Raw genomic sequence first — 19,013 nt, 5'->3', positions numbered from 1 at the left:
TGTGTCGCACTTCCATTTCCACTTTATGTCCCCGTTAGGGAGCTGTCATTTATGCTGCAGGCTAATTACTACCAATGTCATTGTGGTCCAAGTTCAACTCCTAGCCTATAGGGTGTGGTAACAGGCCCTCTGTTATTTGTTGTTGTACTCTGCATGTGAAGTATCTGCACTGTAGCCTATAGAGGAACTAAGCCCTTGATAATAGGGGAACGCAAGCTGTTGAACACAAACTCCCAGTCCTATGATGTTGCTCTGTGAAGGAGGTTAGCTTTTCAGCATTCAATTCCTGGCAGCCTTCTTCGCCCTGGTTGATTTGTGAATGTGAGTGATTCGAGAATGTTTGGCTTGGGTATCCAAGGTGTTTGAGATTGTTGAGGACCAGTGTTCCGAGGGGCTGACTGTGACATCATAAAGCGGAATGTAGTTAGCGTGCTGTTTGAGGGATTCCAATTCAGTCCGTTGCGGCCTTCCAGGCAGTGCAGTTGTGCTTCAAGTGTGCTCTCTGTGTGATGACTTGTTGTGCCTACACGGAGTACAGCTACGAACGGACGTGACATTTGGGGTAAGCCTAAGCCTTTTCGTAACCTTAACCTATTTCTTCTAACTTGCTATGACAAAGTGCTTTGATGACACTAGCTGCATCCCAGCTAGTTGAACGCTTGTCAGTCATTCTCCTAAAAGGCAACCTCTGTTGCTCGATGTACTAAACCGAGGGCCGGCAGCCACTAAGTGCACGTAAGAGACAATTATGGCAACAATAAGTTGTAAGATGATACCTAGTCACATCTGAGATGTGAATCAACTGCACCGATTGGTCAATCGCCAGTATGTGCCCTTGGGCCTCATTTGTCCCCTTTGAAATGACCTGTTGAGATCATTCAATGCAACAGCTGAGGCTCTCTGGCCTATAAAGGATCCACCTCATACCACTATTTCCGTAATATAAGGCTATGTTATTGTTTTTTGAAAAAAGTACCATACAATATTTGCACATCCCTATCACCTCTGTACGCATAGGAAAATGATCCCTTTATTGTGTGTGTGTTGGGTGGGTGTCTGAGGAATGTTTTACTGCGTTTCAGCTTGCAGAGGTATCACCACCCTTCCCATGGCCACCTGGATCCTGTCTAGGGAAGAAAAAGAAGAATGACGTTATTACATGGCCTTCAAGAGCTACATGACTGCTGAGGTGACATTACGGACCCCTTATAGGGTTTGTGGCATTCCTTGTGTATTTGTTTCCCGTATGTTGCACTTTGTTTCTCCTTTGTACTTGTGACACTATTTGAGGTTTTAACGCCTATCTCTATTAGGTGTGACTGGCAACTGCAGTGGGTTGAATCCTACTAGTTCAGTGTTTCCCAACTCCAGGCAGGGGTAGAGTAGCCATTTTTTGTGGTAGCCCTGGAGAGGCACAGCTGATTGAAAGAGTTGAATCAGGTGCAACAACAACAACAAGTAGAACAACACCAATCAATGTGAAGAGTGGGACATCACAGTTGGGCCTTGTGTTCAACATAGCTCAGTATTTGAGTGTGTTTCCCGCGCATGTAAGTAAGTAGCTTTGATTTCTTCTTCCTCCATTGTTCCCTAGAACGAACGCCCTGCCCTCCCCTTTGCAGCAGAGGCCAGGCAAAAGCGCGCGCTTTCTGTGCCACTGGCTTCAATCAGGTCCACCAAACGCAGATAATAAGAGCACCCGAGCACCGAAAATTACGTCATTAATTCACTTGAACTCAGCTAGCGAACACACGATGTCTGGAAGAGGTAAAGGCGGCAAGGGACTCGGAAAAGGAGGCGCTAAGCGTCACCGTAAGGTTCTCCGCGATAACATCCAGGGAATCACCAAGCCCGCCATTCGCCGTCTGGCTCGCCGTGGCGGCGTGAAGCGTATCTCCGGGCTGATCTACGAGGAGACCCGCGGTGTCCTGAAGGTGTTCCTTGAGAACGTGATCCGTGACGCCGTCACCTACACCGAGCACGCCAAGAGGAAGACCGTTACGGCCATGGACGTGGTCTACGCTCTGAAACGCCAGGGACGCACCCTGTACGGTTTCGGCGGTTAAACGCACTCTTCTCGGAACGTCAACATCCCGACTTGAACCCAAAGGCTCTTTTAAGAGCCACCCACATCCGCTTCAAAAGGGTCAAATCCATTATCGTAGGAAACCATGAGCCACTCTTGAGTGGACAGGGAGGGAGTATTCGTGACAGGAGGCTATGTTCAGTGCAGGCTTTGCCTACAGTCGTATTAAACCATGAGCCACTCTTGAGTGGACAGGGAGGGAGTGTTCATGACAGGAGGGAGGCTATGTTCAGTGCAGGCTTTGCGTACAGTCGTATTACGAGACACCCGAAATAAAGGCACCACGGCTGGGAAATCCCCACCAAGTACCAAAAAGGGGAGCCTTATTTTTGGCCATTGTAGGACTTTTTTGGAAACACACCATTCCCCACCAGTGACAGAGCATAGGCTATGGTCTTTGTTAGGGAAGCAAGCCTCTGAGTGGAAGGCTCTTATGCGCGCTCAGCTCCACTGGGCAAATGGCAGGGGCGCCTATGAGAAAGCAGGGGTGTGTCCACGGCCGGCGAATTAGCTTAGCTTCGTCTTCATAAGAGGGAAAGGGCTCTCCACCCCCTCATTCGTTTGTGAGAAGCAGCGAGACATCAGCATCATGCCCGAGCCAGCAAAGTCCGCGCCCAAGAAGGGCTCCAAGAAAGCCGTCACCAAGACCGCAGGGAAAGGCGGCAAGAAACGCCGAAAGTCGAGGAAGGAGAGCTACGCCATTTACGTGTACAAAGTCCTGAAGCAGGTCCACCCCGATACCGGCATCTCCTCCAAGGCCATGGGAATCATGAACTCGTTCGTGAACGACATCTTCGAGCGTATCGCCGGAGAGTCGTCTCGCCTGGCCCACTACAACAAGCGTTCCACCATCACCTCCAGGGAGATCCAGACCGCAGTGCGCCTGCTGCTCCCCGGAGAGCTGGCCAAGCACGCAGTGTCCGAGGGCACCAAGGCCGTGACCAAGTACACCAGCTCCAAGTAAACAGCCCATTTGGAGTGCTGTAGTAACCCAAAGGCTCTTTTAAGAGCCACCCAACCTGTCAGTGAAAAAAGCAAATCCATATATGTGTGTGTGTGTGTGGAGGACATGTCAAAAAGGGGGGAGAGGGAATAAATGATGCTGACATGAACAGGGTAGGAATGTGTGCATGGCAGTATAACACAGTGAGTGGGATTCCACTCGTGCTCCGATGACTGGAGCCTGTGTAACAGTATAACTTTAGGCCGAACCAGGGACCCTCTGCACACATCATCAACAACAGTCTCAGAGCAAGTGACGTCACCGATTGAAACTAGCCGTTTCACATCCCTTACACACACCTGTACAAGAGGGAGGAGGAGAGAGAAGAAGAGGCTCCAAATCTCTCTCTCTAGGCCTATATCAGGGCGGACAAGCACATGGGGCGCCAGCCTCCATAGCGCCGGCCGCACAGCCAGACACCAAGACCCACAGACACAAAGACCGGCACGAGTGAGTCACGCTGCGGAGTCAAGCGAGGAAGGACTGCGAGAAGGCCACAAGCCTATCTCTCTCTCTCTCTCTCTCTCTCTCTCTCTGACACGCTTTTGAAAGAGACACACAGACAGAGAGAGAGACTACCTAGCACAAGAAAACACACAGGCTCCAAATCCAACTAATAAACTCATACTAATAAAACATCACACACACACACACAAAGTGCAAGTAAGCATGTCGTTGGACAGTGTATTATTTCTCGTTTGCCTCCTGGACACATGACGAATACAACGTGAAACTAGTCTCAGCCAGGCCTCACAAGTGCATGTGTTTTAAGGTCCCCAAAAGAGCTCTCCTTTAAAACACCAAGGAGCACATCAGGGGACGCCAAACCATTTGATTCCCTTGCCAGACATCTCGGCTCACTCCACAATCAATGGTGCTCGCAATCGGATGCACTTTTAGGCCATTTAGGAGACAAATAGCACAGGAAAAGCAGTGCGCACCGCTCCACCCGACAGTCGAACGGTGAGGTTTTGAGCGAGTCGCAGCAAAATGCACGGGGCTTCTGCAGCCCACATGACTTTATTCTGAACGGACACAAGTCTGCTCGCTGGGCCGTTCGCTTTTGGGCCAAAAACGCGGCTCCGTCGGTGACTTTTGGCCCGATATTGGCGACCAGAAAACACAAGTGAAAGAGCATTTGGCCAGCCCGGAGAAGCCGAGCTGGGTGGCTTGAGTCTACATGGTTCTCATGTCGCGTTTAAGGCCAGCCCCCTGCACGGTGTGGAGCTTCAATAGCGCAGAGCAGCGTCTACAGCAAAGTACTCCTCCTCACAGACTACCGTAGTGTTGTAAGTGTGTGTGTTTACCGGACCGAACGACAGACATGGCAGAAGTCGCACCAGCACCCGCCGCCGCCGCGCCGGCCAAGGCACCCAAGAAGAAGGCAGCAGCCAAGCCCAAGAAAGCGGGACCCAGCGTAGGCGAGCTCATCGTCAAGGCGGTGTCCGCCTCCAAGGAGAGGAGCGGCGTGTCCCTGGCCGCGCTCAAGAAGTCTCTGGCGGCAGGCGGCTACGACGTGGAGAAGAACAACTCCCGTGTCAAGATCGCCGTCAAGAGCCTCGTCACCAAGGGCACCCTGGTCCAGACTAAGGGCACCGGTGCTTCCGGCTCCTTCAAGCTCAACAAGAAGGCCGTCGAGGCAAAGAAGCCCGCCAAGAAAGCCGCAGCCCCCAAAGCTAAGAAGGTGGCCGCCAAGAAGCCCGCCGCCGCCAAGAAGCCCAAGAAGGTAGCAGCCAAGAAGGCCGTGGCCGCAAAGAAGTCCCCCAAGAAGGCCAAGAAGCCCGCTACACCCAAAAAGGCCGCCAAGAGCCCAAAGAAGGTGAAGAAGCCCGCCGCAGCGGCCAAGAAAGCGGCCAAGAGCCCCAAGAAGGCTACCAAGGCAGCGAAGCCCAAAGCCGCCAAGCCCAAGGCGGCCAAGGCCAAGAAGGCAGCCCCCAAGAAGAAGTAAACCTATTACAAACAGTGTTCTTTCTACTCGACACATGTTGTTACCACAAAAGGCTCTTTTAAGAGCCACCCACCTCTTTCCATAAAAGCGCATGTCATTCCATTCCACCTACCTACCCGTGGTGCAAAAGAAATGAAATGAATGACTTTTACGCACCACATTTTGGAGTGGCTAAATGGCTTTACATTTGTCACTCAAGAGTGCAGCACCCTCACCAGTCAACATTGTTGTGATGTGTTAGAATTGGCATGTCACATTGATCCTGATAATAATAAGCATACATACTATAGTGGGTTGGACAGCAGCCATTTGTATTATGAGCCACTCTCGAATTGATTGATACATGTTTCAGTGATTTGAGTTGTCACTTTGGCGCTCCCGCCAACGTGAAAAAGTAACAAAAGTCGGAGGGAAACAGAGTAGCCTAGCCCTCGTCACTCTGCTGCCTGCCTGCCTGCGGGCGGGTGGGTGGGGGCGGGCTTAGGGCTGACTGCCTGTCTGTCTGTCCCTCCCTCACTCCAATTGGATAAGGCCACACCGGTCCGGTGGCCAATCGATGGCTTTTGTGGCGAGGTATAAGTAAGACTCTCGAGGTGGCCAGCGGCTCATTCAGACTTTCTGTGACATACTGAAGCTACCAATATGAGCGGAAGAGGCAAAACCGGAGGCAAGGCCAGGGCGAAGGCAAAGACACGTTCATCCCGTGCCGGGCTCCAGTTCCCCGTGGGCCGTGTGCACAGGCTGCTGCGTAAAGGCAACTACGCCGAGCGTGTGGGCGCTGGCGCACCAGTGTACCTGGCCGCAGTGCTCGAGTACCTGACTGCTGAGATCCTGGAGTTGGCCGGAAACGCTGCCCGTGACAACAAGAAGACTCGTATCATCCCCCGTCACCTGCAGCTGGCAGTCCGTAACGACGAGGAGCTGAACAAACTGCTTGGCGGCGTGACCATCGCGCAGGGTGGTGTTCTGCCCAACATCCAGGCAGTGCTGCTCCCCAAGAAGACTGAGAAGGCCGTCAAAGCCAAGTAAAATCGCTGGTGCGGCTGCAACTTGACTACTCAACCCCCAAAGGCTCTTTTAAGAGCCAACCACCTAGCTCAACAAAAGCGCAAAGTGTCCTTTCTATGCCTGGCCAATTATTTGGCGTGTTAGATACACACACATATAGACGGCACCGTATCAAGTGCCCACATGAGGCCTAAATGAAGGATAACAACTAGTAGGCTAGAATGAGAGCATTATTGCGCGTCAAGTGTAACGTTGCTCGCGGCCCTAACAAAAGACCCAAGCGCGCCTCGGCGAGGGTGGGGGTTGCATTTTGGGGCGGCACGGAGAGGCCGAGCCTCCCGTCCAATGGGCGGCGGAGGAGGCCTCCGCAACGGGCCAATCAGGGCGGTGCGGAGATGGTGACCAATGAGCAGACGCCGCTGCCGGCTTTATAAACTTCACATAGGCATTTTGAGGCTATACTCCGACTGTGAAAGAAGGAAGCTAGCTAGCGCCATGGCCAGAACCAAGCAAACCGCTCGCAAATCCACCGGTGGCAAAGCACCCAGGAAGCAGCTCGCCACCAAGGCTGCGCGCAAGAGCGCCCCGGCCACCGGCGGCGTGAAGAAGCCTCACCGTTACAGGCCCGGCACCGTGGCTCTTAGAGAGATCCGTCGTTACCAGAAGTCCACTGAGCTGCTGATCCGCAAACTGCCTTTCCAGCGCCTGGTGCGAGAAATTGCCCAGGACTTTAAGACCGACCTGCGCTTCCAGAGTTCCGCAGTGATGGCCCTGCAGGAGGCAAGCGAGGCTTACCTGGTCGGCCTGTTCGAGGACACCAACCTGTGCGCCATCCACGCCAAGAGGGTGACCATCATGCCCAAGGACATCCAGCTGGCCCGTCGTATTCGCGGAGAGCGCGCATAAACGATGACCTGATCTCCAAAATCCCCCAAAGGCTCTTTTAAGAGCCACCTCCATATTTCAGTCAAAAAGGCACAATTGTTCCATTTGTACACGCCCCTTTCCCACCGTGTATGTTCCCTGTTCTCGAGTCACTACAGACCGTGGTTCGATTCCAGGCTGTATCACCACCGGCCGTGATTGTAAATAAGAGTTGGTTCTTAACTGACTTGAGTCGTTTCAATAACGCTCTCTTATATGTGATTAGATGTATGCCTAGAGTAGAAGAGGGGAAAAATACACTAGCAGTAATGAGTGATAGTAATGATATAGGGCAAAAAGTGTCAAAAATGGTCACTATGTAGCTAAGAACAACTGACTTTGAAAGTGCCGCTGATGAGATGGGAAAAGTTTACCGTGGAGCACGGAGGCCATCTAGTGGTTAAACGCTGGTACTGTCAGCGTGTGAGCACGTCATAGTGGCTCCCTATTGGTATTTGATCTTCAGGCCAGCGTTTCCCAAACTCGGTCCTCGGGTCCCCAAGTGGGGCACGTTGTGTTTTTTCGATTCCAATTGCTCTTGGAATGTAACATGCTAGAGTCTGTCTATTCCTTTGTGAAAATGGCCATTCAATGATTTCTGGCCCATGTGACATTCCTCGATGGCCCCAAAAATCCATGTTTTGATCCGATCATTACAACGTTAGCTGTGTGCACCCCATAATTCATGCGACTGACTAAGCTATTGAAAGTAAAATGATATATCTCTGTCCGGCGCAAGTGAAAGGTGGTCGAAAAAAAGTAGAGTAGAGTCGTGTGTCTTTGGCGTGATTTGAAGTCGACTTCTGATGTGGGATTTAGTTCATTTTTCCAAGAAGATTTGCTGAGGAATCGAAACCCCTTGACCAAATGATACGACAAAGTAAAGGCCCTAAATACAGGCTGCCAGTTAAATGCAGCAATGACACGGCTAAAGTGTGTCATCTCAGGACAAAAGAGCAGGAATTGTCTGCTGTTGCATCTTCACTCATGAGACATGTAATAGCGGAGCTCCGTGGTGCTGAAAAAGACAGCGCCCCTGGCCATTTGCCAAGGCCTATTTCCCGTTGGAGGGATTTTTGACATGCTATAGGCACAGTTCAGTACACCCCTCATCCTGTAATTGGTCCCAGAATCATCCACTTGATTCCCGACCACCAACCGATTGTCGGGGTGCATTGGTGTAAAATGTGGTCGTCGAGATCAAGTTCTATAGGCTACATGGGGTACTGGCATCTGTACCTTTTTTTTTTTTAGCTACCTACACCAGTAGGGGAGCTTACAGATAAAGAGTGCACTAGGCTAGAGAGAAAAGTACCATTCCGTTTTTCATAAAGTAGGTCAATGTAACTTACTCTCTTTTGATACTTGAGAAACATAGATTCACATGACGTCCAAATCTGCAAGAGACAAAAGCAGCAGAAAATCAGCAGGTGAAGAAAAGGGTTAAGTGAATATGATTTAAGAGCAGTCAAATGAAGTAATAGTGACATAGATTGTAAGAAATGAAATGTACCATGTGAACATTGCATTGTGGCTTTAGAAGAGCATGTATTTGTAGATGAATGACAGATTAGCTTTGGTGACAAAGTAACTGTATAATTTGAGGTACTCTACATGAGCATGTGTTTGCCTATTTGATGATCTGTTGTAGTTAATGTTTGATTTTGAGCACATACTTGTTGTGACAATTGCATCAGGTTGAGGGAGAAATGGTCTGTGTGGCCATTGTGAGTGGCACTTCTGATCCAGCAGGTGGTGTTAAGATCCCTCCCTATGTGGCTTTGAATGATGAGCCAGTGTTGGCAAAATGACTTGTGCTCCAGCGGGTGGCGGTGAAATGCCTCCCTATCTATATGACTTGCCCTATTCCTTTGACATTGTTCACTTGATTGGAGATGATTCCGGTCTTCTTCATGAGCACTCCTGCATGTCTTCCTTCCTGTCTTGCCATGTGGGTTCCACGGAGGTGTGTGTTTTTGTTAGATATCACTGGGCACATTCCTAACGTGGAGGTGGTTTGCATAGCTCATGTCATGTGGATATATAAAGTATTGTATTGTAAGGTATGTTAGTCTACGGACGGTCTGACATTGCTCGTCCATATATTGATGTATTCCAATTGCATTTGGGTGTATTGTGTGGAATGTTGGAACATGGTTAGATCTTACTGTGCTGTTGGAGCTAGTAACACAAGCATTTCCCGACATCTGCTAAACAGGTGTATGTATATCTCTCTAGTCACCCCCAAAACCAATTCTTTCTTTGGCCGCCTCTCCTTCCAGTTCTCTGCTGCCAATGACTGGAACGAACTACAAAAATCTCTGAAACTGGAAACACTTATCTCCCTCACTAGCTTTAAGCACCAACTGTCAGAGCAGCTCACAGATTACTGCACCTGTACATAGCCCACCTATAATTTAGGCCAAACAACTACCTCTTTCCCTACTGTATTTAATGAATGTATTTATTTTGCTCCTTTGCACCCCATTATTTTTATTTCTACTTTGCACATGTCTTCCATTGCAAATGTACCATTCCAGTGTTTTACTTGCTATATTGTATTTACTTTGCCACCATGGGCTTTTTTTGCCTTTACCTCCCTTATCTCACCTCATTTGCTCACATCGTATATAGACTTGTTTATACTGTATTATTGACTGTATGTTTGTTTTACTCCATGTGTAAGTCTGTGTCGTTGTATGTGTCGAACTGCTTTGCTTAATCTTGGCCAGGTCGCAATTGTAAATGAGAACTTGTTCTCAACTTGCCTACCTGGTGAAATAAATAAAAATAAAAATTTAAAAAAATGTGTCTATTTGATTAGGATTAGGACTTTTCCTCTATGTGTCGCACTTCCATTTCCACTTTATGTCCCCGTTAGGGAGCTGTCATTTATGCTGCAGGCTAATTACTACCAATGTCATTGTGGTCCAAGTTCAACTCCTAGCCTATAGGGTGTGGTAACAGGCCCTCTGTTATTTGTTGTTGTACTCTGCATGTGAAGTATCTGCACTGTAGCCTATAGAGGAACTAAGCCCTTGATAATAGGGGAACGCAAGCTGTTGAACACAAACTCCCAGTCCTATGATGTTGCTCTGTGAAGGAGGTTAGCTTTTCAGCATTCAATTCCTGGCAGCCTTCTTCGCCCTGGTTGATTTGTGAATGTGAGTGATTCGAGAATGTTTGGCTTGGGTATCCAAGGTGTTTGAGATTGTTGAGGACCAGTGTTCCGAGGGGCTGACTGTGACATCATAAAGCGGAATGTAGTTAGCGTGCTGTTTGAGGGATTCCAATTCAGTCCGTTGCGGCCTTCCAGGCAGTGCAGTTGTGCTTCAAGTGTGCTCTCTGTGTGATGACTTGTTGTGCCTACACGGAGTACAGCTACGAACGGACGTGACATTTGGGGTAAGCCTAAGCCTTTTCGTAACCTTAACCTATTTCTTCTAACTTGCTATGACAAAGTGCTTTGATGACACTAGCTGCATCCCAGCTAGTTGAACGCTTGTCAGTCATTCTCCTAAAAGGCAACCTCTGTTGCTCGATGTACTAAACCGAGGGCCGGCAGCCACTAAGTGCACGTAAGAGACAATTATGGCAACAATAAGTTGTAAGATGATACCTAGTCACATCTGAGATGTGAATCAACTGCACCGATTGGTCAATCGCCAGTATGTGCCCTTGGGCCTCATTTGTCCCCTTTGAAATGACCTGTTGAGATCATTCAATGCAACAGCTGAGGCTCTCTGGCCTATAAAGGATCCACCTCATACCACTATTTCCGTAATATAAGGCTATGTTATTGTTTTTTGAAAAAAGTACCATACAATATTTGCACATCCCTATCACCTCTGTACGCATAGGAAAATGATCCCTTTATTGTGTGTGTGTTGGGTGGGTGTCTGAGGAATGTTTTACTGCGTTTCAGCTTGCAGAGGTATCACCACCCTTCCCATGGCCACCTGGATCCTGTCTAGGGAAGAAAAAGAAGAATGACGTTATTACATGGCCTTCAAGAGCTACATGACTGCTGAGGTGACATTACGGACCCCTTATAGGGTTTGTGGCATTCCTTGTGTATTTGTTTCCCGTATGTTGCACTTTGTTTCTCCTTTGTACTTGTGACACTATTTGAGGTTTTAACGCCTATCTCTATTAGGTGTGACTGGCAACTGCAGTGGGTTGAATCCTACTAGTTCAGTGTTTCCCAACTCCAGGCAGGGGTAGAGTAGCCATTTTTTGTGGTAGCCCTGGAGAGGCACAGCTGATTGAAAGAGTTGAATCAGGTGCAACAACAACAACAAGTAGAACAACACCAATCAATGTGAAGAGTGGGACATCACAGTTGGGCCTTGTGTTCAACATAGCTCAGTATTTGAGTGTGTTTCCCGCGCATGTAAGTAAGTAGCTTTGATTTCTTCTTCCTCCATTGTTCCCTAGAACGAACGCCCTGCCCTCCCCTTTGCAGCAGAGGCCAGGCAAAAGCGCGCGCTTTCTGTGCCACTGGCTTCAATCAGGTCCACCAAACGCAGATAATAAGAGCACCCGAGCACCGAAAATTACGTCATTAATTCACTTGAACTCAGCTAGCGAACACACGATGTCTGGAAGAGGTAAAGGCGGCAAGGGACTCGGAAAAGGAGGCGCTAAGCGTCACCGTAAGGTTCTCCGCGATAACATCCAGGGAATCACCAAGCCCGCCATTCGCCGTCTGGCTCGCCGTGGCGGCGTGAAGCGTATCTCCGGGCTGATCTACGAGGAGACCCGCGGTGTCCTGAAGGTGTTCCTTGAGAACGTGATCCGTGACGCCGTCACCTACACCGAGCACGCCAAGAGGAAGACCGTTACGGCCATGGACGTGGTCTACGCTCTGAAACGCCAGGGACGCACCCTGTACGGTTTCGGCGGTTAAACGCACTCTTCTCGGAACGTCAACATCCCGACTTGAACCCAAAGGCTCTTTTAAGAGCCACCCACATCCGCTTCAAAAGGGTCAAATCCATTATCGTAGGAAACCATGAGCCACTCTTGAGTGGACAGGGAGGGAGTATTCGTGACAGGAGGCTATGTTCAGTGCAGGCTTTGCCTACAGTCGTATTAAACCATGAGCCACTCTTGAGTGGACAGGGAGGGAGTGTTCATGACAGGAGGGAGGCTATGTTCAGTGCAGGCTTTGCGTACAGTCGTATTACGAGACACCCGAAATAAAGGCACCACGGCTGGGAAATCCCCACCAAGTACCAAAAAGGGGAGCCTTATTTTTGGCCATTGTAGGACTTTTTTGGAAACACACCATTCCCCACCAGTGACAGAGCATAGGCTATGGTCTTTGTTAGGGAAGCAAGCCTCTGAGTGGAAGGCTCTTATGCGCGCTCAGCTCCACTGGGCAAATGGCAGGGGCGCCTATGAGAAAGCAGGGGTGTGTCCACGGCCGGCGAATTAGCTTAGCTTCGTCTTCATAAGAGGGAAAGGGCTCTCCACCCCCTCATTCGTTTGTGAGAAGCAGCGAGACATCAGCATCATGCCCGAGCCAGCAAAGTCCGCGCCCAAGAAGGGCTCCAAGAAAGCCGTCACCAAGACCGCAGGGAAAGGCGGCAAGAAACGCCGAAAGTCGAGGAAGGAGAGCTACGCCATTTACGTGTACAAAGTCCTGAAGCAGGTCCACCCCGATACCGGCATCTCCTCCAAGGCCATGGGAATCATGAACTCGTTCGTGAACGACATCTTCGAGCGTATCGCCGGAGAGTCGTCTCGCCTGGCCCACTACAACAAGCGTTCCACCATCACCTCCAGGGAGATCCAGACCGCAGTGCGCCTGCTGCTCCCCGGAGAGCTGGCCAAGCACGCAGTGTCCGAGGGCACCAAGGCCGTGACCAAGTACACCAGCTCCAAGTAAACAGCCCATTTGGAGTGCTGTAGTAACCCAAAGGCTCTTTTAAGAGCCACCCAACCTGTCAGTGAAAAAAGCAAATCCATATATGTGTGTGTGTGTGTGGAGGACATGTCAAAAAGGGGGGAGAGGGAATAAATGATGCTGACATGAACAGGGTAGGAATGTGTGCATGGCAGTATAACACAGTGAGTGGGATTCCACTCGTGCTCCGATGACTGGAGCCTGTGTAACAGTATAACTTTAGGCCGAACCAGGGACCCTCTGCACACATCATCAACAACAGTCTCAGAGCAAGTGACGTCACCGATTGAAACTAGCCGTTTCACATCCCTTACACACACCTGTACAAGAGGGAGGAGGAGAGAGAAGAAGAGGCTCCAAATCTCTCTCTCTAGGCCTATATCAGGGCGGACAAGCACATGGGGCGCCAGCCTCCATAGCGCCGGCCGCACAGCCAGACACCAAGACCCACAGACACAAAGACCGGCACGAGTGAGTCACGCTGCGGAGTCAAGCGAGGAAGGACTGCGAGAAGGCCACAAGCCTATCTCTCTCTCTCTCTCTCTCTCTCTCTCTCTGACACGCTTTTGAAAGAGACACACAGACAGAGAGAGAGACTACCTAGCACAAGAAAACACACAGGCTCCAAATCCAACTAATAAACTCATACTAATAAAACATCACACACACACACACAAAGTGCAAGTAAGCATGTCGTTGGACAGTGTATTATTTCTCGTTTGCCTCCTGGACACATGACGAATACAACGTGAAACTAGTCTCAGCCAGGCCTCACAAGTGCATGTGTTTTAAGGTCCCCAAAAGAGCTCTCCTTTAAAACACCAAGGAGCACATCAGGGGACGCCAAACCATTTGATTCCCTTGCCAGACATCTCGGCTCACTCCACAATCAATGGTGCTCGCAATCGGATGCACTTTTAGGCCATTTAGGAGACAAATAGCACAGGAAAAGCAGTGCGCACCGCTCCACCCGACAGTCGAACGGTGAGGTTTTGAGCGAGTCGCAGCAAAATGCACGGGGCTTCTGCAGCCCACATGACTTTATTCTGAACGGACACAAGTCTGCTCGCTGGGCCGTTCGCTTTTGGGCCAAAAACGCGGCTCCGTCGGTGACTTTTGGCCCGATATTGGCGACCAGAAAACACAAGTGAAAGAGCATTTGGCCAGCCCGGAGAAGCCGAGCTGGGTGGCTTGAGTCTACATGGTTCTCATGTCGCGTTTAAGGCCAGCCCCCTGCACGGTGTGGAGCTTCAATAGCGCAGAGCAGCGTCTACAGCAAAGTACTCCTCCTCACAGACTACCGTAGTGTTGTAAGTGTGTGTGTTTACCGGACCGAACGACAGACATGGCAGAAGTCGCACCAGCACCCGCCGCCGCCGCGCCGGCCAAGGCACCCAAGAAGAAGGCAGCAGCCAAGCCCAAGAAAGCGGGACCCAGCGTAGGCGAGCTCATCGTCAAGGCGGTGTCCGCCTCCAAGGAGAGGAGCGGCGTGTCCCTGGCCGCGCTCAAGAAGTCTCTGGCGGCAGGCGGCTACGACGTGGAGAAGAACAACTCCCGTGTCAAGATCGCCGTCAAGAGCCTCGTCACCAAGGGCACCCTGGTCCAGACTAAGGGCACCGGTGCTTCCGGCTCCTTCAAGCTCAACAAGAAGGCCGTCGAGGCAAAGAAGCCCGCCAAGAAAGCCGCAGCCCCCAAAGCTAAGAAGGTGGCCGCCAAGAAGCCCGCCGCCGCCAAGAAGCCCAAGAAGGTAGCAGCCAAGAAGGCCGTGGCCGCAAAGAAGTCCCCCAAGAAGGCCAAGAAGCCCGCTACACCCAAAAAGGCCGCCAAGAGCCCAAAGAAGGTGAAGAAGCCCGCCGCAGCGGCCAAGAAAGCGGCCAAGAGCCCCAAGAAGGCTACCAAGGCAGCGAAGCCCAAAGCCGCCAAGCCCAAGGCGGCCAAGGCCAAGAAGGCAGCCCCCAAGAAGAAGTAAACCTATTACAAACAGTGTTCTTTCTACTCGACACATGTTGTTACCACAAAAGGCTCTTTTAAGAGCCACCCACCTCTTTCCATAAAAGCGCATGTCATTCCATTCCACCTACCTACCCGTGGTGCAAAAGAAATGAAATGAATGACTTTTACGCACCACATTTTGGAGTGGCTAAATGGCTTTACATTTGTCACTCAAGAGTGCAGCACCCTCACCAGTCAACATTGTTGTGATGTGTTAGAATTGGCATGTCACATTGATCCTGATAATAATAAGCATACATACTATAGTGGGTTGGACAGCAGCCATTTGTATTATGAGCCACTCTCGAATTGATTGATACATGTTTCAGTGATTTGAGTTGTCACTTTGGCGCTCCCGCCAACGTGAAAAAGTAACAAAAGTCGGAGGGAAACAGAGTAGCCTAGCCCTCGTCACTCTGCTGCCTGCCTGCCTGCGGGCGGGTGGGTGGGGGCGGGCTTAGGGCTGACTGCCTGTCTGTCTGTCCCTCCCTCACTCCAATTGGATAAGGCCACACCGGTCCGGTGGCCAATCGATGGCTTTTGTGGCGAGGTATAAGTAAGACTCTCGAGGTGGCCAGCGGCTCATTCAGACTTTCTGTGACATACTGAAGCTACCAATATGAGCGGAAGAGGCAAAACCGGAGGCAAGGCCAGGGCGAAGGCAAAGACACGTTCATCCCGTGCCGGGCTCCAGTTCCCCGTGGGCCGTGTGCACAGGCTGCTGCGTAAAGGCAACTACGCCGAGCGTGTGGGCGCTGGCGCACCAGTGTACCTGGCCGCAGTGCTCGAGTACCTGACTGCTGAGATCCTGGAGTTGGCCGGAAACGCTGCCCGTGACAACAAGAAGACTCGTATCATCCCCCGTCACCTGCAGCTGGCAGTCCGTAACGACGAGGAGCTGAACAAACTGCTTGGCGGCGTGACCATCGCGCAGGGTGGTGTTCTGCCCAACATCCAGGCAGTGCTGCTCCCCAAGAAGACTGAGAAGGCCGTCAAAGCCAAGTAAAATCGCTGGTGCGGCTGCAACTTGACTACTCAACCCCCAAAGGCTCTTTTAAGAGCCAACCACCTAGCTCAACAAAAGCGCAAAGTGTCCTTTCTATGCCTGGCCAATTATTTGGCGTGTTAGATACACACACATATAGACGGCACCGTATCAAGTGCCCACATGAGGCCTAAATGAAGGATAACAACTAGTAGGCTAGAATGAGAGCATTATTGCGCGTCAAGTGTAACGTTGCTCGCGGCCCTAACAAAAGACCCAAGCGCGCCTCGGCGAGGGTGGGGGTTGCATTTTGGGGCGGCACGGAGAGGCCGAGCCTCCCGTCCAATGGGCGGCGGAGGAGGCCTCCGCAACGGGCCAATCAGGGCGGTGCGGAGATGGTGACCAATGAGCAGACGCCGCTGCCGGCTTTATAAACTTCACATAGGCATTTTGAGGCTATACTCCGACTGTGAAAGAAGGAAGCTAGCTAGCGCCATGGCCAGAACCAAGCAAACCGCTCGCAAATCCACCGGTGGCAAAGCACCCAGGAAGCAGCTCGCCACCAAGGCTGCGCGCAAGAGCGCCCCGGCCACCGGCGGCGTGAAGAAGCCTCACCGTTACAGGCCCGGCACCGTGGCTCTTAGAGAGATCCGTCGTTACCAGAAGTCCACTGAGCTGCTGATCCGCAAACTGCCTTTCCAGCGCCTGGTGCGAGAAATTGCCCAGGACTTTAAGACCGACCTGCGCTTCCAGAGTTCCGCAGTGATGGCCCTGCAGGAGGCAAGCGAGGCTTACCTGGTCGGCCTGTTCGAGGACACCAACCTGTGCGCCATCCACGCCAAGAGGGTGACCATCATGCCCAAGGACATCCAGCTGGCCCGTCGTATTCGCGGAGAGCGCGCATAAACGATGACCTGATCTCCAAAATCCCCCAAAGGCTCTTTTAAGAGCCACCTCCATATTTCAGTCAAAAAGGCACAATTGTTCCATTTGTACACGCCCCTTTCCCACCGTGTATGTTCCCTGTTCTCGAGTCACTACAGACCGTGGTTCGATTCCAGGCTGTATCACCACCGGCCGTGATTGTAAATAAGAGTTGGTTCTTAACTGACTTGAGTCGTTTCAATAACGCTCTCTTATATGTGATTAGATGTATGCCTAGAGTAGAAGAGGGGAAAAATACACTAGCAGTAATGAGTGATAGTAATGATATAGGGCAAAAAGTGTCAAAAATGGTCACTATGTAGCTAAGAACAACTGACTTTGAAAGTGCCGCTGATGAGATGGGAAAAGTTTACCGTGGAGCACGGAGGCCATCTAGTGGTTAAACGCTGGTACTGTCAGCGTGTGAGCACGTCATAGTGGCTCCCTATTGGTATTTGATCTTCAGGCCAGCGTTTCCCAAACTCGGTCCTCGGGTCCCCAAGTGGGGCACGTTGTGTTTTTTCGATTCCAATTGCTCTTGGAATGTAACATGCTAGAGTCTGTCTATTCCTTTGTGAAAATGGCCATTCAATGATTTCTGGCCCATGTGACATTCCTCGATGGCCCCAAAAATCCATGTTTTGATCCGATCATTACAACGTTAGCTGTGTGCACCCCATAATTCATGCGACTGACTAAGCTATTGAAAGTAAAATGATATATCTCTGTCCGGCGCAAGTGAAAGGTGGTCGAAAAAAAGTAGAGTAGAGTCGTGTGTCTTTGGCGTGATTTGAAGTCGACTTCTGATGTGGGATTTAGTTCATTTTTCCAAGAAGATTTGCTGAGGAATCGAAACCCCTTGACCAAATGATACGACAAAGTAAAGGCCCTAAATACAGGCTGCCAGTTAAATGCAGCAATGACACGGCTAAAGTGTGTCATCTCAGGACAAAAGAGCAGGAATTGTCTGCTGTTGCATCTTCACTCATGAGACATGTAATAGCGGAGCTCCGTGGTGCTGAAAAAGACAGCGCCCCTGGCCATTTGCCAAGGCCTATTTCCCGTTGGAGGGATTTTTGACATGCTATAGGCACAGTTCAGTACACCCCTCATCCTGTAATTGGTCCCAGAATCATCCACTTGATTCCCGACCACCAACCGATTGTCGGGGTGCATTGGTGTAAAATGTGGTCGTCGAGATCAAGTTCTATAGGCTACATGGGGTACTGGCATCTGTACCTTTTTTTTTTTTAGCTACCTACACCAGTAGGGGAGCTTACAGATAAAGAGTGCACTAGGCTAGAGAGAAAAGTACCATTCCGTTTTTCATAAAGTAGGTCAATGTAACTTACTCTCTTTTGATACTTGAGAAACATAGATTCACATGACGTCCAAATCTGCAAGAGACAAAAGCAGCAGAAAATCAGCAGGTGAAGAAAAGGGTTAAGTGAATATGATTTAAGAGCAGTCAAATGAAGTAATAGTGACATAGATTGTAAGAAATGAAATGTACCATGTGAACATTGCATTGTGGCTTTAGAAGAGCATGTATTTGTAGATGAATGACAGATTAGCTTTGGTGACAAAGTAACTGTATAATTTGAGGTACTCTACATGAGCATGTGTTTGCCTATTTGATGATCTGTTGTAGTTAATGTTTGATTTTGAGCACATACTTGTTGTGACAATTGCATCAGGTTGAGGGAGAAATGGTCTGTGTGGCCATTGTGAGTGGCACTTCTGATCCAGCAGGTGGTGTTAAGATCCCTCCCTATGTGGCTTTGAATGATGAGCCAGTGTTGGCAAAATGACTTGTGCTCCAGCGGGTGGCGGTGAAATGCCTCCCTATCTATATGACTTGCCCTATTCCTTTGACATTGTTCACTTGATTGGAGATGATTCCGGTCTTCTTCATGAGCACTCCTGCATGTCTTCCTTCCTGTCTTGCCATGTGGGTTCCACGGAGGTGTGTGTTTTTGTTAGATATCACTGGGCACATTCCTAACGTGGAGGTGGTTTGCATAGCTCATGTCATGTGGATATATAAAGTATTGTATTGTAAGGTATGTTAGTCTACGGACGGTCTGACATTGCTCGTCCATATATTGATGTATTCCAATTGCATTTGGGTGTATTGTGTGGAATGTTGGAACATGGTTAGATCTTACTGTGCTGTTGGAGCTAGTAACACAAGCATTTCCCGACATCTGCTAAACAGGTGTATGTATATCT

The 19,013-nt window shown here is 50.1% G+C and overlaps 7 protein-coding genes across 7 annotated transcripts; all 7 read left to right on the top strand.

The window, feature by feature from the left end:
* The first annotated feature begins 1,180 nt into the window (after positions 1–1,180).
* LOC118956964 lies at positions 1,181–11,939 on the top strand. Its single transcript, XM_036974258.1, has 5 exons — positions 1,181–2,047; positions 2,803–2,813; positions 3,847–3,853; positions 6,522–6,871; positions 11,553–11,939. The coding sequence occupies exons 1-5, from the start codon at positions 1,755–1,757 to the stop codon at positions 11,876–11,878; spliced, it is 987 nt and encodes a 328-aa protein (XP_036830153.1). The 5' UTR covers positions 1,181–1,754; the 3' UTR covers positions 11,879–11,939.
* On the top strand, positions 4,267–5,109 carry LOC118956959 (histone H1). The gene has a single exon (XM_036974252.1). The coding sequence runs from the start codon at positions 4,414–4,416 to the stop codon at positions 5,035–5,037; it is 624 nt and encodes a 207-aa protein (XP_036830147.1). The 5' UTR covers positions 4,267–4,413; the 3' UTR covers positions 5,038–5,109.
* Positions 5,634–6,128, top strand: LOC118956962 (histone H2A). The gene has a single exon (XM_036974255.1). The coding sequence runs from the start codon at positions 5,680–5,682 to the stop codon at positions 6,064–6,066; it is 387 nt and encodes a 128-aa protein (XP_036830150.1). The 5' UTR covers positions 5,634–5,679; the 3' UTR covers positions 6,067–6,128.
* A 494-nt stretch (positions 11,940–12,433) lies between the features above and the next one.
* On the top strand, positions 12,434–12,916 carry LOC118956963 (histone H2B). The gene has a single exon (XM_036974257.1). The coding sequence runs from the start codon at positions 12,488–12,490 to the stop codon at positions 12,860–12,862; it is 375 nt and encodes a 124-aa protein (XP_036830152.1). The 5' UTR covers positions 12,434–12,487; the 3' UTR covers positions 12,863–12,916.
* Positions 12,917–14,078: 1,162 nt separating this feature from the next.
* On the top strand, positions 14,079–14,921 carry LOC118956958 (histone H1). The gene has a single exon (XM_036974251.1). The coding sequence runs from the start codon at positions 14,226–14,228 to the stop codon at positions 14,847–14,849; it is 624 nt and encodes a 207-aa protein (XP_036830146.1). The 5' UTR covers positions 14,079–14,225; the 3' UTR covers positions 14,850–14,921.
* Positions 14,922–15,330: 409 nt separating this feature from the next.
* On the top strand, positions 15,331–16,254 carry LOC118956961 (histone H2A). The gene has a single exon (XM_036974254.1). The coding sequence runs from the start codon at positions 15,492–15,494 to the stop codon at positions 15,876–15,878; it is 387 nt and encodes a 128-aa protein (XP_036830149.1). The 5' UTR covers positions 15,331–15,491; the 3' UTR covers positions 15,879–16,254.
* LOC118956960 (histone H3-like) lies at positions 16,241–16,784 on the top strand. Its single transcript, XM_036974253.1, has one exon. The coding sequence runs from the start codon at positions 16,263–16,265 to the stop codon at positions 16,761–16,763; it is 501 nt and encodes a 166-aa protein (XP_036830148.1). The 5' UTR covers positions 16,241–16,262; the 3' UTR covers positions 16,764–16,784.
* The last annotated feature ends 2,229 nt before the right edge of the window (positions 16,785–19,013 follow it).

The sequence above is a fragment of the Oncorhynchus mykiss genome, unplaced genomic scaffold (assembly GCF_013265735.2).
Source record: "Oncorhynchus mykiss isolate Arlee unplaced genomic scaffold, USDA_OmykA_1.1 un_scaffold_432, whole genome shotgun sequence".
NCBI lineage: Eukaryota > Metazoa > Chordata > Actinopteri > Salmoniformes > Salmonidae > Oncorhynchus > Oncorhynchus mykiss.
The sequence above is the reverse complement of the archived record's forward strand: the minus strand, read 5'-3'. Positions and strand labels throughout refer to the sequence as shown.

What these genes read in the sequence shown, in the direction of transcription:
- LOC118956959 (XM_036974252.1), top strand. Translation starts at nt 4,414, where the DNA reads ATGGCAGAAGTCGCACCAGCACCCGCCGCCGCCGCGCCGGCCAAGGCA.
- LOC118956963 (XM_036974257.1), top strand. Translation starts at nt 12,488, where the DNA reads ATGCCCGAGCCAGCAAAGTCCGCGCCCAAGAAGGGCTCCAAGAAAGCC.
- LOC118956960 (XM_036974253.1), top strand. Translation starts at nt 16,263, where the DNA reads ATGAGCAGACGCCGCTGCCGGCTTTATAAACTTCACATAGGCATTTTG.
- LOC118956958 (XM_036974251.1), top strand. Translation starts at nt 14,226, where the DNA reads ATGGCAGAAGTCGCACCAGCACCCGCCGCCGCCGCGCCGGCCAAGGCA.
- LOC118956964 (XM_036974258.1), top strand. Translation starts at nt 1,755, where the DNA reads ATGTCTGGAAGAGGTAAAGGCGGCAAGGGACTCGGAAAAGGAGGCGCT. An exon ending in GTTCGAGGACACCAACCTGT is followed by an intron (nt 6,872 to 11,552) that starts GCGCCATCCACG and finishes ACTTGAACTCAG; the next exon opens with CTAGCGAACACACGATGTCT.
- LOC118956962 (XM_036974255.1), top strand. Translation starts at nt 5,680, where the DNA reads ATGAGCGGAAGAGGCAAAACCGGAGGCAAGGCCAGGGCGAAGGCAAAG.
- LOC118956961 (XM_036974254.1), top strand. Translation starts at nt 15,492, where the DNA reads ATGAGCGGAAGAGGCAAAACCGGAGGCAAGGCCAGGGCGAAGGCAAAG.